This window comes from Oncorhynchus tshawytscha, unplaced genomic scaffold, assembly GCF_018296145.1.
Source record: "Oncorhynchus tshawytscha isolate Ot180627B unplaced genomic scaffold, Otsh_v2.0 Un_contig_5015_pilon_pilon, whole genome shotgun sequence".
Taxonomy (NCBI): domain Eukaryota; kingdom Metazoa; phylum Chordata; class Actinopteri; order Salmoniformes; family Salmonidae; genus Oncorhynchus; species Oncorhynchus tshawytscha.
In genome coordinates, this window is record NW_024609820.1 from 323,686 (window position 1) to 342,500 (window position 18,815).

The 18,815-nt window shown below is 42.9% G+C and overlaps 1 protein-coding gene across 1 annotated transcript in view; it reads right to left on the reverse strand.

Moving 5' to 3' along the window:
- Positions 1 to 53: 53 nt before the first annotated feature.
- Positions 54 to 18,815, reverse strand: part of LOC112241481 (acetylcholine receptor subunit alpha) — a 20,332-nt gene continuing 1,570 nt past the window's right edge. The window contains exons 2-9 of the mRNA XM_042318968.1: positions 18,462 to 18,604; positions 17,955 to 17,999; positions 16,502 to 16,611; positions 14,275 to 14,470; positions 12,527 to 12,764; positions 11,062 to 11,285; positions 3,928 to 4,167; positions 54 to 1,282 (exon numbers count right to left, since the gene is read on the reverse strand). Coding sequence (XP_042174902.1) covers positions 1,151 to 1,282; positions 3,928 to 4,167; positions 11,062 to 11,285; positions 12,527 to 12,764; positions 14,275 to 14,470; positions 16,502 to 16,611; positions 17,955 to 17,999; positions 18,462 to 18,604 — 1,328 coding nt within the window. The 3' untranslated portion in view covers positions 54 to 1,150. The remainder of the gene's footprint in view (positions 1,283 to 3,927; positions 4,168 to 11,061; positions 11,286 to 12,526; positions 12,765 to 14,274; positions 14,471 to 16,501; positions 16,612 to 17,954; positions 18,000 to 18,461; positions 18,605 to 18,815) is intronic.

Genomic DNA, 18,815 nt, shown 5'->3' on the forward strand with positions numbered 1-18,815 from the left:
AAAGTTTATGCCGTCCCTGTCAATGTAAAAAAACACAATACAAAAAGACAGGCTTATCTGGAAGTAGATTTTATTTTTTACATCTAACCAAATCTAAAAATAGAACCATGATGACATTTGGCAGAAGGAGGAGAGAAAACCCTAACATCAGACAAGATAAAACATCATGTAGTTTCCCAGCAGCCCCTGCACTCTCATCTGTATTGAATAAGCAACAGCACATCCACAAGACTGGAACACTTCTAAATCAACGTTGAGAAACTCATTCAAACTGATCTTCTGATAGTCAATCATGATCATGCAACAATGGCGAGATGCACTACCAGCTGCTTGTGATCTCCGCCATCCACAGTACCATAATGTGACCTCCCTCATCCACAGTACCATAATGTGACCTCCCTCATCCACAGTACCATAATGTGATCTCCGCCATCCACAGTACCATAATGTGACCTCCCTCATCCAGAGTTCCATAATGTGACCTCCCTCATCCACAGTACCATAATGTGATCTCCCCATCCACAGTACCATAATGTGACCTCCCTCATCCAGAGTTCCATAATGTGACCTCCCTCATCCACAGTACCATAATGTGACCTCCCTCATCCACAGTACCATAATGTGACCTCCCTCATCCACAGTACCATAATGTGACCTCCCTCATCCACAGTACCATAATGTGACCTCCCTCATCCACAGTACCATAATGTGACCTCCCTCATCCAGAGTGCCATAAGAGTGCCAGAGTGCTCCCAATCAGAGCCATTATGCAGAGTTTGTTAAACCAACATACTCTGCATCCTTCGTTCCACGTGAGGAAGGATGGTTAGAAATAAAGGAATCCCCTCGTTAGGTAGGTTAACCATCGTTCCTTAAACACCATCCATCAAGTCACAGACAGCTGACAGCGGGACACCTTCTCAACACCGAGTGCCGTGAATGTCCATATTTTCAACTGTAATCTCCATGCACAAAAGAAGCTAACAATAACAACACCTCACTGGACCAGTTACATTCAATCAACGATCCAATTAATCGATTGATTGTCATTTCCAGATGAGTCGGGGTAGAGGCACAGCAGACAGGTGTCGGAGCGAGCAGGAGAACCAGGGTGTGGCCAGAGCTCGATGACTCCGGCTAGGCCTCTCCTTTAGCCCTGCATGCTCAGCTCAATGAGGCGTCCAGCGAACACTCCCATGGTGCCGATGATACACACAGCCATGAACACACACAGCAAGATGTGATCCAGGACCATGGCTACAAACTTCCACTCCTCAGCAGCCTGAGAGAGGAGGGAAGAGAGAGGAGGGGGTGAAAGGTGAGGAGAGAGAGGAGGGAGGGAGAGGAGGGAGAGAGAGGAGGGGGGTGAAAGGTGAGAGAGAGAGGAGGGAGGAGGGAGGGAGAGGAGGGAGGGAGGGAGGGAGAGAGAGGAGGGGGTGAAAGGTGAGGAGAGAGAGGAGGGAGGAGAGGAGGGAGAGAGAGGAGGGGGTGAAAGGTGAGGAGAGAGGAGGAGGGAGGGAGGGAGGAGGAGGAGGGGGAGGAGGTGGGGTGAAAGGTGAGGGAGGGAGAGAGGAGAGAGGGAGGGAGGAGAGGAGGGGGGAAAGGTGAGGAGAGGAGGGAGAGAGAGGAGGGGGTGAAAGGTGAAAGGTGAGGAGGAGGGAGGGGAGGGAGAGGAGAGAGAGGGGGGTGAAAGGTGAGGAGAGAGGGAGGGAGAGAGAGGAGGGAAGTGAGAGGAGGGGGTGAAAGGTGAGGAGAGAGAAAGAGGGAGGGGAGGAGGGAGAGAGAGAGAGGGGGTGAAAGGTGAGGAGAGAGAGGAGGGAGGGAGAGGGAGGGAGAGAGAGGAGGGGGTGAAAGGTGAGGAGAGAGAGGAGGGAGGGAGAGGAGGGAGAGAGAGGAGGGGGTGAAAGGTGAGGAGAGAGAGGAGGGAGGGAGAGGAGGGAGAGAGAGGAGGGGGTGAAAGGTGAGGAGAGAGAGGAGGGAGGGAGGGAGGAGAGGGAGGAGGGAGGAGGGGTGAAAGGTGAGGGAGAGAGAGGAGGGAGGGAGAGGAGAGGAGAGGGAGAGGAGGGGGGTGAAAGGTGAGGAGAGAGAGGAGGGAGAGAGAGGAGGGAAGTGAGAGGAGGAGGGGGTGAAAGGTGAGGAGAGAGAAAGAGGGAGAGAGGAGGAGAGATGGGAAGTGAGAGGGGGGTGAAAGGTGAGGAGAGAGAAAGAGGGAGAGGGAGGAGAGAGGAGGAGAGGGGGTGAAAGGTGAGGAGAGGGGTGAAAGGTGAGGAGAGAGAGGAGGGAGGGAGAGGAGAGGGGAGAGGAGGAGAGGGGTGTGAAAGGTGAGGAGAGAGAGGAGGGAGGGAGAGGAGGGAGAGAGAGGAGGGGGTGAAAGGTGAGGAGAGAGAGGAGGGAGGGAGAGGAGGGAGAGAGAGGAGGGGGTGAAAGGTGAGGAGAGAGAGGAGGGAGGGAGAGGAGGGAGAGAGAGGAGGGGGTGAAAGGTGAGGAGAGAGAGGAGGGAGAGAGAGGAGGGAGAGAGAGGAGGGGGTGAAAGGTGAGGGAGAGAGAGGAGGGAGGGAGAGGAGGGAGAGAGAGGAGGGGGTGAAAGGTGAGGAGAGAGAGGAGGGAAGTGAGAGGAGGGGGTGAAAGGTGAGGAGAGAGAAAGAGGGAGAGGGAGGAGAGATGAGCGAGAGAGAGGGGGTGAAAGGTGAGGAGAGAGAGGATGGAAGAGAGAGGAGGGGGTGAGGAGAGAGAGAGAGGTGTGATGTGAGGAGAGAATAGAGAGTTGAGTCATTAACATTTTCAAGACAATTTGTTTTTGTATTAGCCACACAACATTAAAACATGAAAGCTCGAAAGATAGACAGACAGACAGACAGACTCAGGCACAAAGAAAGACAGACTCATATACAAAGATAGACAGACTCACCACAAAGACAGACAGACTCAAAGACAGACAGGCTCAGACACAAAGACAGACAGACAGACAGACAGACAGACAGACAGACAGACTCAGATACAAAGACAGACAGACTCACCACAAAGACAGACAGACTCAGATACAAAGACAGATAGACAGACTCACCACAAAGACAGACAGACTCAGATACAAAGACAGATAGACAGACTCACCACAAAGACAGACAGACTCAAAGACAGACAGGCTCAGATACAAAGACAGACAGACAGACTCACCACAAAGACAGACAGACTCAAAGACAGACAGGCTCAGATACAAAGACAGACAGACAGACAGACTCAGATACAAAGACAGACAGACTCACCACAAAGACAGACAGACTCAGATACAAAGACAGATAGACAGACTCAACACAAAGACAGACAGGCTCAGATACAAAGACAGACAGACAGACTCACCACAAAGACAGACAGACTCGAAGACAGACAGGCTCAGACACAAAAAACAGACAGACTCAGATACAAAGACAGACAGACTCAACACAAAGACAGACAGACTCAGATACAAAGACAGACAGAGAGACTCACCACAAAGACAGACAGACTCAAAGACAAACAGGCTCAGACACAAAGACAGACAGACAGACAGACTCAGATGCAAAGACAGACAGACTTAAAGACAGGCTCAGATACAAAGACAGACAGACTCAGATGCAAAGACAGACAGACTTAAAGACAGGCTCAGACACAAAGACAGACAGGCTCAGACACAAAGACAGACAGACTCAGAAACAAAGACAGACAGACAGACTCAGACAGACAGACAGACAGACAGACAGACAGACAGACAGACAGACAGACAGACAGACAGACAGACAGACAGACAGACAGACAGACAGACAGACAGACAGACAGACAGACAGACAGACAGACAGACTCAGACAGACAGACAGACAGACAGACAGACAGACAGACAGACAGACAGACAGACATGAGTTCCATAAATGCTTCCTGAGATCATATTCTTACATTGTTGGACTCTTCATCAGACTTCATGGTCTCTGCGATGTACTTGACCCCCTCGATGGCGCTGCGGACGTCCGGGTTCTTGGTGATGGGGGACTGGAAGGTGACAGAGGCAGGGGCAGGCTTGCCCGAGATGTCGGAGATGTCAAAGTCAGCCGGGTGGATCCTCTTCTCCTGCCTGTCCCTGGATGGACGCTTCATGGTCGAGAAGAACATGAAATTGGGGATGGTGTCGATGAAAATCTGAAATACAGGAAAATACATTGTAATGAGTAACAACAAGTCATGTAAAGTAAATCAATTACTGTAAATACATTGTAACGAATAACACAAGGTACTGTACAGTACATCAATTACTGTAAATACATTGTAATGAGTAACACAAAGTACTGTACAGTACATCAATTACTGTAAATACATTGTAATGAGTAACACAAGTTATATACAGTACACTAATTACTGTAAATACATTGTAATGAGTAGCACAAGTTATATACAGTAGACGAATTACTGTAAATACATTGTAATGAGTAACACAAGTTATATACAGTACACTAATTACTGTAAATACATTGTAATGAGTAACACAAGTTATATACAGTACACTAATTACTGTAAATACATTGTAATGAGTAACACAAGTTATATACAGTACACTAATTACTGTAAATACATTGTATTGAGTAATACAAGTTATATACAGTAGACGAATTACTGTAAATACATTGTAATGAGTAACACAAGTTATATACAGTACACTAATTACTGTAAATACATTGTAATGAGTAACACAAGTTATATACAGTACACTAATTACTGTAAATACATTGTAATGAGTAACACAAGTTATATACAGTACACTAATTACTGTAAATACATTGTATTGAGTAATACAAGTTATATACAGTAGACAAATTACTGTAAATACATTGTAATGAGTAACACAAGTTATATACAGTACACTAATTACTGTAAATACATTGTAATGAGTAACACAAGTTATATACAGTACACTAATTACTGTAAATACATTGTAATGAGTAACACAAGTTATATACAGTACACTAATTACTGTAAATACATTGTATTGAGTAATACAAGTTATATACAGTAGACGAATTACTGTATTGAGTAATACAAGTTATATACAGTCGACGAATTACTGTAAATACATTGTAATGAGTAACACAAGTTATATACAGTACACTAATTACTGTAAATACATTGTAATGAGTAACACAAGTGATATACAGTAGACGAATTACTGTAAATACATTGTAATGAGTAACACAAGTTATATACAGTACACTAATTACTGTAAATACATTGTAATGAGTAACACAAGTTATATACAGTACACTAATTACTGTAAATACATTGTAATGAGTAACACAAGTGATATACAGTAGACAAATTACTGTAAATACATTGTAATGAGTAACACAAAGTTATATATAGTACATGAATTACTGTAAATACATTGTATTGAGTAATACAAGTTATATACAGTAGACTAATTACTGTAAATATATTGTATTGAGTAACACAAGTTATATACAGTACACTAATTACTGTAAATACATTGTAATGAGTAACACAAGTTATATACAGTACACTAATTACTGTAAATACATTGTAATGAGTAACACAAGTTATATACAGTACACTAATTACTGTAAATACATTGTATTGAGTAACACAAGTTATATACAGTAGACAAATTACTGTAAATACATTGTAATGAGTAACACAAGTTATATACAGTACACTAATTACTGTAAATACATTGTATTGAGTAATACAAGTTATATACAGTAGACTAATTACTGTAAATACATTGTATTGAGTAACACAAGTTATATGCAGTACACTAATTACTGTAAATACATTGTATTGAGTAATACAAGTTATATACAGTAGACTAATTACTGTAAATATATTGTATTGAGTAACACAAGTTATATATAGTACATGAATTACTGTAAATACATTGTAATGAGTAACACAAAGTACTGTAAAGCACATAATACTGTGTTGGGGCCGAACATATTTTTCATGATAATCAAGATCACGTACATCAACCATAAAACCATGAGTACTCAATGAATAAACTGACAAACATACTTCCGGCGCCGACAGAGATGGCCGCCTCGCTTCGCGTTCCTAGGAATCTATGCAGTTTTTTGTTTTTTTACGTGTTATTTCTTACACTAGTACCCCAGGTCATCTTAGGTTTCTTTACATACAGCCGAGAAGAACTACTGAATATAAGATCAGCGTCAACTCACCATCAGTACGACCAAGAATATGTTTTTCGCGATGCGGATCCTGTGTTCTGCCTTACAACCAGTGTAACCGAGTGGATCACATGCAGCGACCAAAAAAAAAAAAAAAAAACGACTCAGAAAAAGAGGGAAACGAAGCGGTCTTCTGGTCAGACTCCGGAGACGGGCACATCGTGCACCACTCCCTAGCATTCTTCTTGCCAATGTCCAGTCTCTTGACAACAAGGTTGATGAAATCCGAGCAAGGGTAGCATTCCAGAGGGACATCAGAGACTGTAACGTTCTCTGCTTCACGGAAACATGGCTAACTGGAGAGACGCAATCCGAAGCGGTGCAGCCAGCGGGTTTCTCCACGCATCGCGCCGACAGAAACAAACATCTTTCTGGTAAGAAGAGGGGCGGGGGCGTATGCCTTATGACTAACGTGACATGGTGTGATGAAAGAAACATACAGGAACTCAAATCCTTCTGTTCACCTGATTTAGAATTCCTCACAATCAAATGTAGACCGCATTATCTACCAAGAGAATTATCTTCGATTATAATCACAGCCGTATATATCCCCCCCCAAGCAGACACATCGATGGCTCTGAACGAACTTTATCTAACTCTCTGCAAACTGGAAACGATTTATCCGGAGGCTGCATTCATTGTAGCTGGGGATTTTAACAAGGCTAATCTGAAAACAAGACTCCCTAAATTTTATCAGCATATCGATTGCGCAACCAGGGGTGGAAAGACCCTGGATCATTGTTACTCTAACTTCCGCGACGGATATAAGGCCCTGCCCCGCCCCCCTTTCGGAAAAGCTGACCACGACTCCATTTTGTTGATCCCTGCCTACAGACAGAAACTAAAACAAGAAGCTCCCACGCTGAGGTCTGTCCAACGCTGGTCCGACCAAGCTGACTCCACACTCCAAGACTGCTTCCATCACGTGGACTGGGAGATGATTCGTATTGCGTCAGACAACAACATTGACGAATACGCTGATACGGTGTGCGAGTTCATTAGAACGTGCGTTGAAGATGTCGTTCCCATAGCAACGATTAAAACATTCCCTAACCAGAAACCGTGGATTGATGGCAGCATTCGTGTGAAACTGAAGGCACGAACCACTGCTTTTAATCAGGGCAAGGTGTCTGGTAACATGACTGAATACAAACAGTGCAGCTATTCCCTCCGCAAGGCTATCAAACAAGCTAAGCGCCAGTACAGAGACAAAGTAGAATCTCAATTCAACGGCTCAGACACAAGAGGTATGTGGCAGGGTCTACAGTCAATCACGGACTACAGGAAGAAACCCAGCCCAGTCACGGACCAGGATGTCTTGCTCCCAGGCAGACTAAATAACTTTTTGCCCGCTTTGAGGACAATACAGTGCCACTGACACGGCCTGCAACGGAAACATGCGGTCTCTCCTCCCTTCCTACTGCAGCCGAAGTGAGTAAGACATTTAAACGTGTTAACCCTCGCAAGGCTGCAGGCCCAGACGGCATCCCCAGCCGCGCCCTCAGAGCATGCGCAGACCAGCTGGCCGGTGTGTTTACGGACATATTCAATCAATCCCTATACCAGTCTGCTGTTCCCACAGGCTTCAAGAGGGCCACCATTGTTCCTGTTCCCAAGAAAGCTAAGGTAACTGAGCTAAACGACTACCGCCCCGTAGCACTCACATCCGTCATCATGAAGTGCTTTGAGAGACTAGTCAAGGACCATATCACCTCCACCCTACCTGACACCCTTGACCCACTCCAATTTGCTTACCGCCCAAATAGGTCCACAGACGATGCAATCTCAACCACACTGCACACTGCCCTAACCCATCTGGACAAGAGGAATACCTATGTGAGAATGCTGTTCATCGACTACAGCTCTGCATTCAACACCATAGTACCCTCCAAGCTCGTCATCAAGCTCGAGACCCTGGGTCTCGACCCCGCCCTGTGCAACTGGGTACTGGACTTCCTGACGGGCCGCCCCCAGGTGGTGAGGGTAGGCAACAACATCTCCTCCCCGCTGATCCTCAACACTGGGGCCCCACAAGGGTGCGTTCTGAGCCCTCTCCTGTACTCCCTGTTCACCCACGACTGCGTGGCCATGCACGCCTCCAACTCAATCATCAAGTTTGCGGACGACACAACAGTGGTAGGCTTGATTACCAACAACGACGAGACGGCCTACAGGGAGGAGGTGAGGGCCCTCGGAGTGTGGTGTCAGGAAAATAACCTCACACTCAACGTCAACAAAACTAAGGAGATGATTGTGGACTTCAGGAAACAGCAGAGGGAACACCCCCCTATCCACATCGATGGAACAGTAGTGGAGAGGGTAGCAAGTTTTAAGTTCCTCGGCATACACATCACAGACAAACTGAATTGGTCCACTCACACAGACAACATCGTGAGGAAGGCGCAGCAGCGCCTCTTCAACCTCAGGAGGCTGAAGAAATTCGGCTTGTCACCAAAAGCACTCACAAACTTCTACAGATGCACAATCGAGAGCATCCTGGCGGGCTGTATCACCGCCTGGTATGGCAACTGCACCGCCCTCAACCGTAAGGCTCTCCAGAGGGTAGTGAGGTCTGCACAACGCATCACCGGGGGCAAACTACCTGCCCTCCAGGACACCTACACCACCCGATGCTACAGGAAGGCCATAAAGATCATCAAGGACATCAACCACCCGAGCCACTGCCTGTTCACCCCGCTGTCATCCAGAAGGCGAGGTCAGTACAGGTGCATCAAAGCTGGGACCGAGAGACTGAAAAACAGCTTCTATCTCAAGGCCATCAGACTGTTAAACAGCCACCACTAACATTGAGTGGCTACTGCCAACACACTGTCAATGACACTGACTCTACTCCAGCCACTTTAATCATGGGAATTGATGGGAAATGATGTAAATATATCACTAGCCACTTTAAACAATGCTACCTTATATAATGTTACTTACCCTACATTGTTCATCTCATATGCATACGTTGATACTGTACTCTATATCATCGACTGCATCCTTATGTAATACATGTATCACTAGCCACTTTAACTATGCCACTTGGTTTACATACTTATCTCATATGTATATACTGTACTCGATATCATCTACTGTATCTTGCCTATGCTGCTCTGTACCATCACTCATTCATATATCCTTATGTACATATTCTTTATCCCCTTACACTGTGTATAAGACAGTAGTTTTTTTTGGAATTGTTAGTTAGATTACTTGCTTTTTATTACTGCATTGTCGGAACTAGAAGCACAAGCATTTCGCTACACTCGCATTAACATCTGCTAACCATGTGTATGTGACAAATAAAATTTGATTTGATTTGATTTGATTTGAAACCTGACATGCCATTACTCAAATGACTCAGCTAAAGTCAGCAATAGGACAGACAGACAGACAGACTGCTCTTAACTACTTCCTGTCTCTCAAAGGAGAGCCCCGCTAGAGAGGCTGCTGAGAGCTGAGGGGTTCTAAATCAGTGGTTCCCAACCAGAGGTACTAGGACCCCTGGGGGTACTTGGTCTTTCCACATATGGTACCTGAGAAGACTCATGAAACCACCGGCTTACTGGTAAAATGCACATGAGGGGGTACTCCGGGCAGAGCAGAATTCCGTTGGTGGAACAGTAACCCAAAATGGTTGGGAACCACTGTTCTAAATGGCCGAACGCAGAATGTCACTAACACCTGACAAAATACATGACATACTGCATTAGTACCACCAGGTGGCAGTGCAGCCAAGAGAAAACCCAAAAGCCCAACGGAAGACACAGAGAATTTACGGGGAAGCCTGACAATCCAATGTCACGGCCATCACACCAAGGGGTCTGAAAACTAGGACACCACTAGATGTTTTACTGACATCGCTAAATTAGGAATGAGATGTGCTGACATTCACTTTGTCCATTGTACCTAGTCTACCTACTTGATTGATTGATTGACTGATTGATTGATTGATTTATTGATTGATTTATTGATCGATCGATCGGTCGGTTGGTTGACCTACCTTGATTGACTGACTGATTGATTTATTGACTGACTGACTGACTGACTGATTGATTTATTGACTGACTGACTGGTTGACTGATTTATTGACTGACTGACTAATTTATTGATTGACTGACTGACTGATTTATTTATTGACTGATTTATTGATTGACTGATTGACTGATTTATTGACCGAATGACTGACTTATTGACTGACTGATTGATTCATCGATCGGTCGGTCAGCCGGTTGGTTGACCTACCTTGATTGACTGATTGATTTATTGATTTATTGACTGACTGACTGACTCATTGACTGACTGATTTATTGACTGACTGACTGATTTATTGACTGACTGACTGATTTATTTATTTATTGACTGATTTATTTACTGACTGATTGACTGCCTTATTGACTGATTTATTGACCGACTGACTGACTGACTGATTGATTTATCGATCGGTCGATCGGTCAGTTGGTTGACCTATCTTGATTGACTGGCTGATTGATTCATTGATTTATTGACTGACTGACTGATTGATTTATTTACTGACTGACTGACTGACTAATTTATTTATTGAATTATTGACTGACTAACTGACTGACTGACTGACTGATTTATTTATTGATTGACTGACTGATTGACTAACTGATTGACTGATTTATTGACTGACTGACTGATTGATTGATTGACTGATTGACTGATTGGCTGATTGATTGACCGACTGACTGATTTATTGATTGACTGATTGATTGACTGACTGATGTATTTATTGACTGACTGACTGATTGATTGACTGACTGACTGACTGATGGATTTATTGATCGATCGGTCGGTCGGTCGGTTGACCTACCTTGCGGACCCACTGGGGCATTGTGTGTGTACTGGGAGAGCGGTGGTGTGTGTTGATGACGATGACGGTGATGACGATGGAGGCTATGACGAAGACCATGGTGAAGAGCATGTACTTCCCAATGAGAGGCACTGCACTGGAGGTGGAGGGGATGAGCTCCACGATGACCAGCAGAAACACAGTCAGAGACAGCAGGACAGAGATAGACAGGGTCATCTTCTCACCTGTATGGAACAGAGACACTGGTGTCAACAACAACAACAACAACAACAACATCAACAACAACATTAACAACATCATCAACAACAATATCAACAACAACAACACCAACAACATCATCGACAACAACAACATCAACAACAACAACAACATCAACATCAACAACATCATCAACATCAACATCAACATCAACAACATCAATAACAACATCAGCAACAACATCAACAACAACACCAACAACGTCATGAACAACAACAACAACAACATCAACAACAACATTAACAATATCATCAACAACAACAACAATATCAACAACAACAACAACACCAACAACATCATCAACAACAACAACATCAACATCAACAACATCATCAACATCAACATCAACAACAACAACATCAACAACAACATCAGCAACAACATCAACAACAACAGCATTAACAACAACAAGACCACAGTCGGAGAGAGCAGGACAGATAGACAGGGTCATCTTCTCACCTGTATGGAACAGAGACACTGGAGTCAACAACAACAACAACAACATCATCAAGAACAACATCAACATCATCAACAACATCATCAACATTATCAACAACAAAAACAAGACCACAGTCGGAGACAGCTGGACAGATAGACAGGTTCATCTTCTCACCTGTATGGAACAGAGACACTGGAGTCAACAACAACAACATCAACAACATCATCAAGAACAACAACATCAACATTAACAACAACAAGTCCACAGTCGGAGACAGCTGGACAGATAGACAGGGTCATCTTCTCACCTGTATGGAACAGAGACACTGGAGTCAACAACAACAACAACAACATCAACAACAACAAGTCCACAGTCGGAGACAGCAGGACATATAGACAGGGTCATCTTCTTACATACAGAGACATGGTTAGAGGAGTCAAACACAACAATACACTGCAACAATACTACTCTAAAACCACTGACACATTTGATCTATTCAAACAGCTGGTATCACTCTCAGGACTATTTATTGAGAAACTGTTACTGCCTTTGTGAAAACGTTCGACAGACCCAAGAGCAATTGGTCCACGGCTTGTGGGGATTGTTGTTTTAAATGTATTGTAATGTACGTGAGTGAGCCAAGAAAATACACATTTCCATTTGATGTAAATGTGGGGAAATGTGTGAATTTGAATTTTCAGCAGGTCTACCAGAGTCAGTCAGGGTGTAGAAGACCAGTCTAGTCAGGAAGGAGAACAGCAGGCCTACCAGAGTCAGTGGGAAGGTAGAAGACCAGTCCAGTCAGGAAGGAGAACAGCATGCAGGGGATGATGACGTTGACGATGAAGTAGAGAGGCAGCCTCAGCATCAGGAAGTGGTAGGTGATATCCAGGTAGGGTGTGTCAGGGCAGCAGGCATAGTACACCCAGTGCTTCCAGCTCCTATAGTCCTGCATCACCCACTCACCACTCTCCATGAAGTTACTCAGGTCAGGCCGGTCGTTGTCCTAGAGAGGGGACAGGGGGCGGGTACAGGGCTAGGGTCAATACTTTACTGGTTATATTAAGATAAGATATACTTTATTAGTTCATATGGGATGACAATTATTTTTTTCCCATCCCCTCCAATATACACAAATACACATTGGTTGTGTATTTGAGAGGCTGGTTTAAACTATGTGGGAGCATACAACAGGTGCGGCCATTTCTATTCCTTTTCATGGGGTTGTTACTATTTTGACTCCTTTTCATGGGATTGTTACTATTTCTACACTTTTTCATGGGATTGTTACTATTTCTACTCCTTTTCATGGGATTGTTACTATTTTTACTCCTTTTCATGGGATTGTTACTATTTCTACTCCTTTTCATGGGATTGTTACTATTTCTACTCCTTTTCATGGGATTGTTACTATTTCTACTCTTTTTCATGGGATTGCTTCTATTTCTACTCCTTTTCATGGGATTGTTACTATTTTACTGGGATTGTTACTATTTATACTTCATTTTCATGGGATTGTTACTATTTCTTTTTTCATGGGATTGTTACTAAATACACCTTTTCATGGGATTGTTACTATTTAACTCCTTTTCATGGGATTGTTACTATTTCTACTCTTTTTCATGGGATTGCTTCTATTTCTACTCCTTTTCATGGGATTGTTACTATTTCTACTCATTTTCATGGGATTGTTACTATTTCTACTCCTTTTCATGGGATTGTTACTATTTCTACTCCTTTTCATGGGATTGTTACTATTTCTACTCTTTTTCATGGGATTGCTTCTATTTCTACTCATTTTCATGGGATTGTTACTATTTCTACTCCTTTTCATGGGATTGTTACTATTTCTACTCCTTTTCATGGGATTGTTACTATTTCTACTCATTTTCATGGGATTGTTACTATTTCTACTCCTTTTCGTGGGATTGTTACTATTTCTACTCCTTTTCATGGGATTGTTACTATTTCTACTCCTTTTCATGGGATTGTTACTATTTCTACTCATTTTCATGGGGTTGTTACTATTTCTACTCATTTTCATGGGATTGTTACTATTTCTACTCCTTTTCATGGGATTGTTACTATTTCTACTCTTTTTCATGGGATTGCTTCTATTTCTACTCCTTTTCATGGGATTGTTACTATTTCCACTCTTTTTCATGGGATTGTTACTATTTCTACTCCTTTTCATGGGATTGTTACTATTTCTACTCATTTTCATGGGATTGTTACTATTTCTACTCCTTTTCGTGGGATTGTTACTATTTCTATTCTTTTTCATGGGATTGTTACTATTTCTACACCTTTTCATGGGATTGTTACTATTTCTACACCTTTTCATGGGATTGTTACTATTTCTACACCTTTTCATGGGATTGTTACTATTTATACTCCTTTTCATGGGATTGTTACTATTTATACTCATTTTCATGGGATTGTTACTATTTTGCACCCCGGACCTGGAACATTTTCAGATGTGCTTTTTGGACATTTGTGCTTTTCAAACTTCTTACCGGGTTGACCACTACCAGGTTGCCGTCATAGGTCCATGTCCCCAGCTTCATACTGCAGTTCTGCAGGTCGAAGGGGAAGTGAAGCACAATGATCTCACAGTAGCTCTTAAAGATGGCCGGAGGGTTCCAGGTGATCAGACCTGTGTGCTCCAGCAGCACCTTGGTCTCATGGACGATTGCAAAGTCTCCATCTGCACTGCAGGAAGTGGAGAGGATTGACTCGTTAGCATCGGAGTCCATGGATTCCTATGGGCTCTTGCGTTAGCCTGCTAAGCTAACCAAAGTCTCCATCTGCACTGCAGGAAGTGGAGAGGATTGACTCGTTAGCATCGGAGTCCATGGATTCCTATGGGCTCTTGCGTTAGCCTGCTAAGCTAACCAAAGTCTCCATCTGCACTGCAGGGATAAATTGACAAATGTCGTGGAAATGACTTATATGCTTATATGCTTTTTATATGCTTATATGCTTTCTAAACATTTGATTTGATTTGATTTGATTTGATTTGAAATTCAGTACTGAGAGAGACTTGGTCATTTCTTCAATCGTCTTTATTTAATATTGATTATTAATTATTGCAATAATGAAACCGTCAGCCCAACAGTCTTGCCCATTGGACTGAGAGCCTTCCCTTTACAGACAATGCACCATTTATATAGCTACTATCCAGAATACTTTGTTCCACCCCTCCCATATAGATCGGGGGCACCATAAGCCACTGTGGGTTCATCCTCTGGTCATCTGCTGTCTCCCAGATGCCAGGATAATCAGAAATACTGAGGCCTTTGTTCTGTTCCTCCAGGCTCTCTCTATCTCAGTTACAACCACCCCACATCCTGTCCATGGAATACATCTTCCTCAGTGCACCACTGATCATAGAATATAATGTGTCAGTAAAGATATATCACCCTCTAGTATAACCCATGTCCTCCGTGCCCAGACTAGCTGCAGGAAGCTAGAGTGGACACCATGAAAACTCAGCTTTAGCAGGCCAGTCTTACTCTTAGTTAAATACTGAATCGTTTACTATTAATATCAAACAAATTAGGTAAGTATGTAATTTTTCTATTACAGCATCAGAATCAATGGATTCCCATGGGGAATTGTGTTAGCCTGATTAGATCATCAGGGAATGCTGAAAACAACTCAATTATGCCAAACATGTTGTTTCATGGGTGATAGACAAAAGTTGAGGTAGATTAAAGACAACCAGTTAAATGTAACTAAATGTCATCAAAAATCTAATCTACGTAATTCCCCAAATATATTATTTCATGAGAGGGCCATAAACAATAACTAGTAATGTTGCATACGCAAAGGCTAAAATCTCACCTTTCTGGTAAAAATAGTTATAAATTGCTGAGGTGGACTTTGGAGGACATAAGTACACAGTACAAATATGAAACAAATTTGATAAAAATATGAAATATATTATATGATGTATTTCCTATTCAACAAAACTGTATGAATAAGGCTTGAAATGACTTATATGCTTTCTAAACAAGGCATAATCAAATGATAAAACCACTAACTATAATATTTCACCTATGACTGTCTCTCTCTACCGCACCTGCTGTCTCCAACTCTCAATGTTCGGCTATTTAAAGCCAACTGACATTTACTCCTGAGGTGCTGACCTGTTGCACCCTCTACAACCACTGTGACCTTGACCCTGCTGGTCATCTAGGAACGTTTGAACATCTTGGCCGTGTTCTGTTATAATCTCCACCGCACAGCACAGCCAGAAGAGGACTGGCCACCCCTCAGAGCCTGGTTCCTCTCTAGGTTTCTTCCTAGGTTCCTGCCTTTCTAGGGAGTTTTTCCTAGCCACCGTGCTTCTACATCTGCATTGCTTGCTGTTTGGGGTTAAAGCCGCAGCTGTCTAAGGCACTGCATATTAGTGTTAGAGGCGTCACTACAGACACCCTGGTTCGATTCCAGGCTGTATCACAACCGGCCGTGATTGGGAGTCCCATAGGGCAGCGCACAATGGGCCCAGCGTCGTCCGCGTTAGGGTTTGGCCGGCCTAGGCCGTCGTTGTAAATAATCATTTGTTCTTAACGGACTTGCCCAGTTAAATAAAGCTTAAATAAAGAAAACATTTAAATGTGATCCCCTTTGGTCTCTATCACTAACTGCCCTTCAGGAATAGACTAGCTTCTGAAAAGGTCTTATCAAGTCAATGAATACTGTACATCAGTCAAAGTACAAGCATGGACTGGTTCTTACTTGTTATAGAGCACGAGGTCAGGACGCCAGATGTCTGTAGAAGGGATTCTGATCTTCTTAATTCCACTATAATCATCAGGGTTCCACTTCAGATTCACGTCCTCCCATATCTGAGTACAACACAACCTCCCATATCTGAATACAACACAACCTCCCATATCTGAGTACAACACAACCTCCCATATCTGAGTACAACACAACCTCCCATATCTGAATACAACACAACCTCCCATATCTGAGTACAACACAACCTCCCATATCTGAGTACAACACAACCTCCCATATCTGAATACAACACAACCTCCCATATCTGAATACAACACAACCTCCCATATCTGAGTACAACACAACCTCCCATATCTGAGTATATAACACAACCTCCCATATCAACACAACCTCCCATATCTAAATACAACACAACCTCCCATATCTGAGTACAACACAACCTCCCATATCTGAGTACAACACAACCTCATATCCATATCAACACAACCTCCCATATCTAAATACAACACAACCTCCCATATCTCCCATATCTGAGTACAACACAACCTCCCATATCTGAGTACAACACAACCTCCCATATCAACACAACCTCCCATATCTGAGTACAACACAACCTCCCATATCAACACAACCTCCCATATCTGAGTACAACACAACCTCCCATATCAACACAACCTCCCATATCTGAGTACAACACAATCTCCCATATCTAAATACAACACAACCTCCCATATCTGAGTACAACACAACCTCCCATATCAACACAACCTCCCATATCTGAGTACAACACAACCTCCCATATCAACACAACCTCCCATATCTGAATACAACACAACCTCCCATATCTAAATACAACACAACCTCCCATATCTGAATACAACACAACCTCCCATATCTGAATATAACACAACCTCCCATATCTGAATACATCACAACCTCCCATATCTGAATACAACACAACCTCCCATATCTGAATATCTAAATACCCAACCTCCCATATCTAAATATAACACAACCTCCCATATCTAAATATAAACACAACCTCCCATATCTAAATACAACACAACCTCCCATATCTAAATACAACACAACCTCCCATATCTGAGTACAACACAACCTCCCATATCTGAATATAACACAACCTCCCATATCTGAGTACATCACAACCTCCCATATCTGAATACAACACAACCTCCCATATCTGAATACAACACAACCTCCCATATCTGAATACAACACAACCTCCCATATCTGAGTACAACACAACCTCCCATATCTGAGTACAACACAACCTCCCATATCTAAATACAACACAACCTCCCATATCTGAATACAACACAACCTCCCATATCTAAATACAACACAACCACAAAAAAGTGTGGTTTCAATTGAAGAAAAAAAACCTTATTGAGAAGAACGACACACGCAGGTCAGTGAGAAACCATACCTGTTTCAGACGCACATTACTGGTCACAATTTGATTGACTTCATCCTGACAAAGACAAGAGAAGAGACTTTGTATAAGAAGAAGAAGAAGAAGAAGAAGAAGAAGAAGAAGAAGAAGAAGAAGAAGAAGAAGAAGAAGAAGAAGAAGAAGAAGAAGAAGAAGAAGAAGAAGAAGAGAAGAAGAAGAAGGAGAAGAAGAAGAAGAAGAAGAAAGAAGAAGAAAGAAGAAGAAAGAAGAAGAAGAAGAAGAAGAAGAAGAAGAAGAAGAAGAAGAAGAAGAAGAAGAAGAAGAAGAGAAGAAGAAGAAGAAGAGAAGAAGGAGAAGAAGAAGAAGGAGAAGAAGAAGAAGAAGAAGAAGGAGAAGAAGAAGAAGAAGAAGAAGAAGAAGAAGAAGAAGAAGAAGAAGAAGAAGAAGAAGAAGAGAAGAAGAAGAAGAAGAAGAAGAAGGAGAAGGAGAAGAAGAAGAAGGAACCATGTCCAGTCCTATAAGCAGTCCTGTATTCCTCACCACACTAATGAGCTGGATGAGCTGCAAGCCTACGGTCACCACCACCGGATCTCTGAAGTGATTGACAGGGCGGACCACCTTGTTATAGCCGGTGAACAGGGTTTTAACCAGACGTGTCTCATCTTCTGAACACCTGGCGGAACCTGCAGGGAACACACACACACACAAACACACACACACACCGAAGATGAATAGTCAAGGCTATATCTAATATAGACACACGCACACACTCAAATATATATTTGATATCTGAGAAAGCACTTGGGGAACTCATGAGAACCCAGGTGTAGAAGCGTTATCTCTTCATTTCATTATCTTAAGTGAATGACCATACTTTATAAGTTCTCTAAAGTA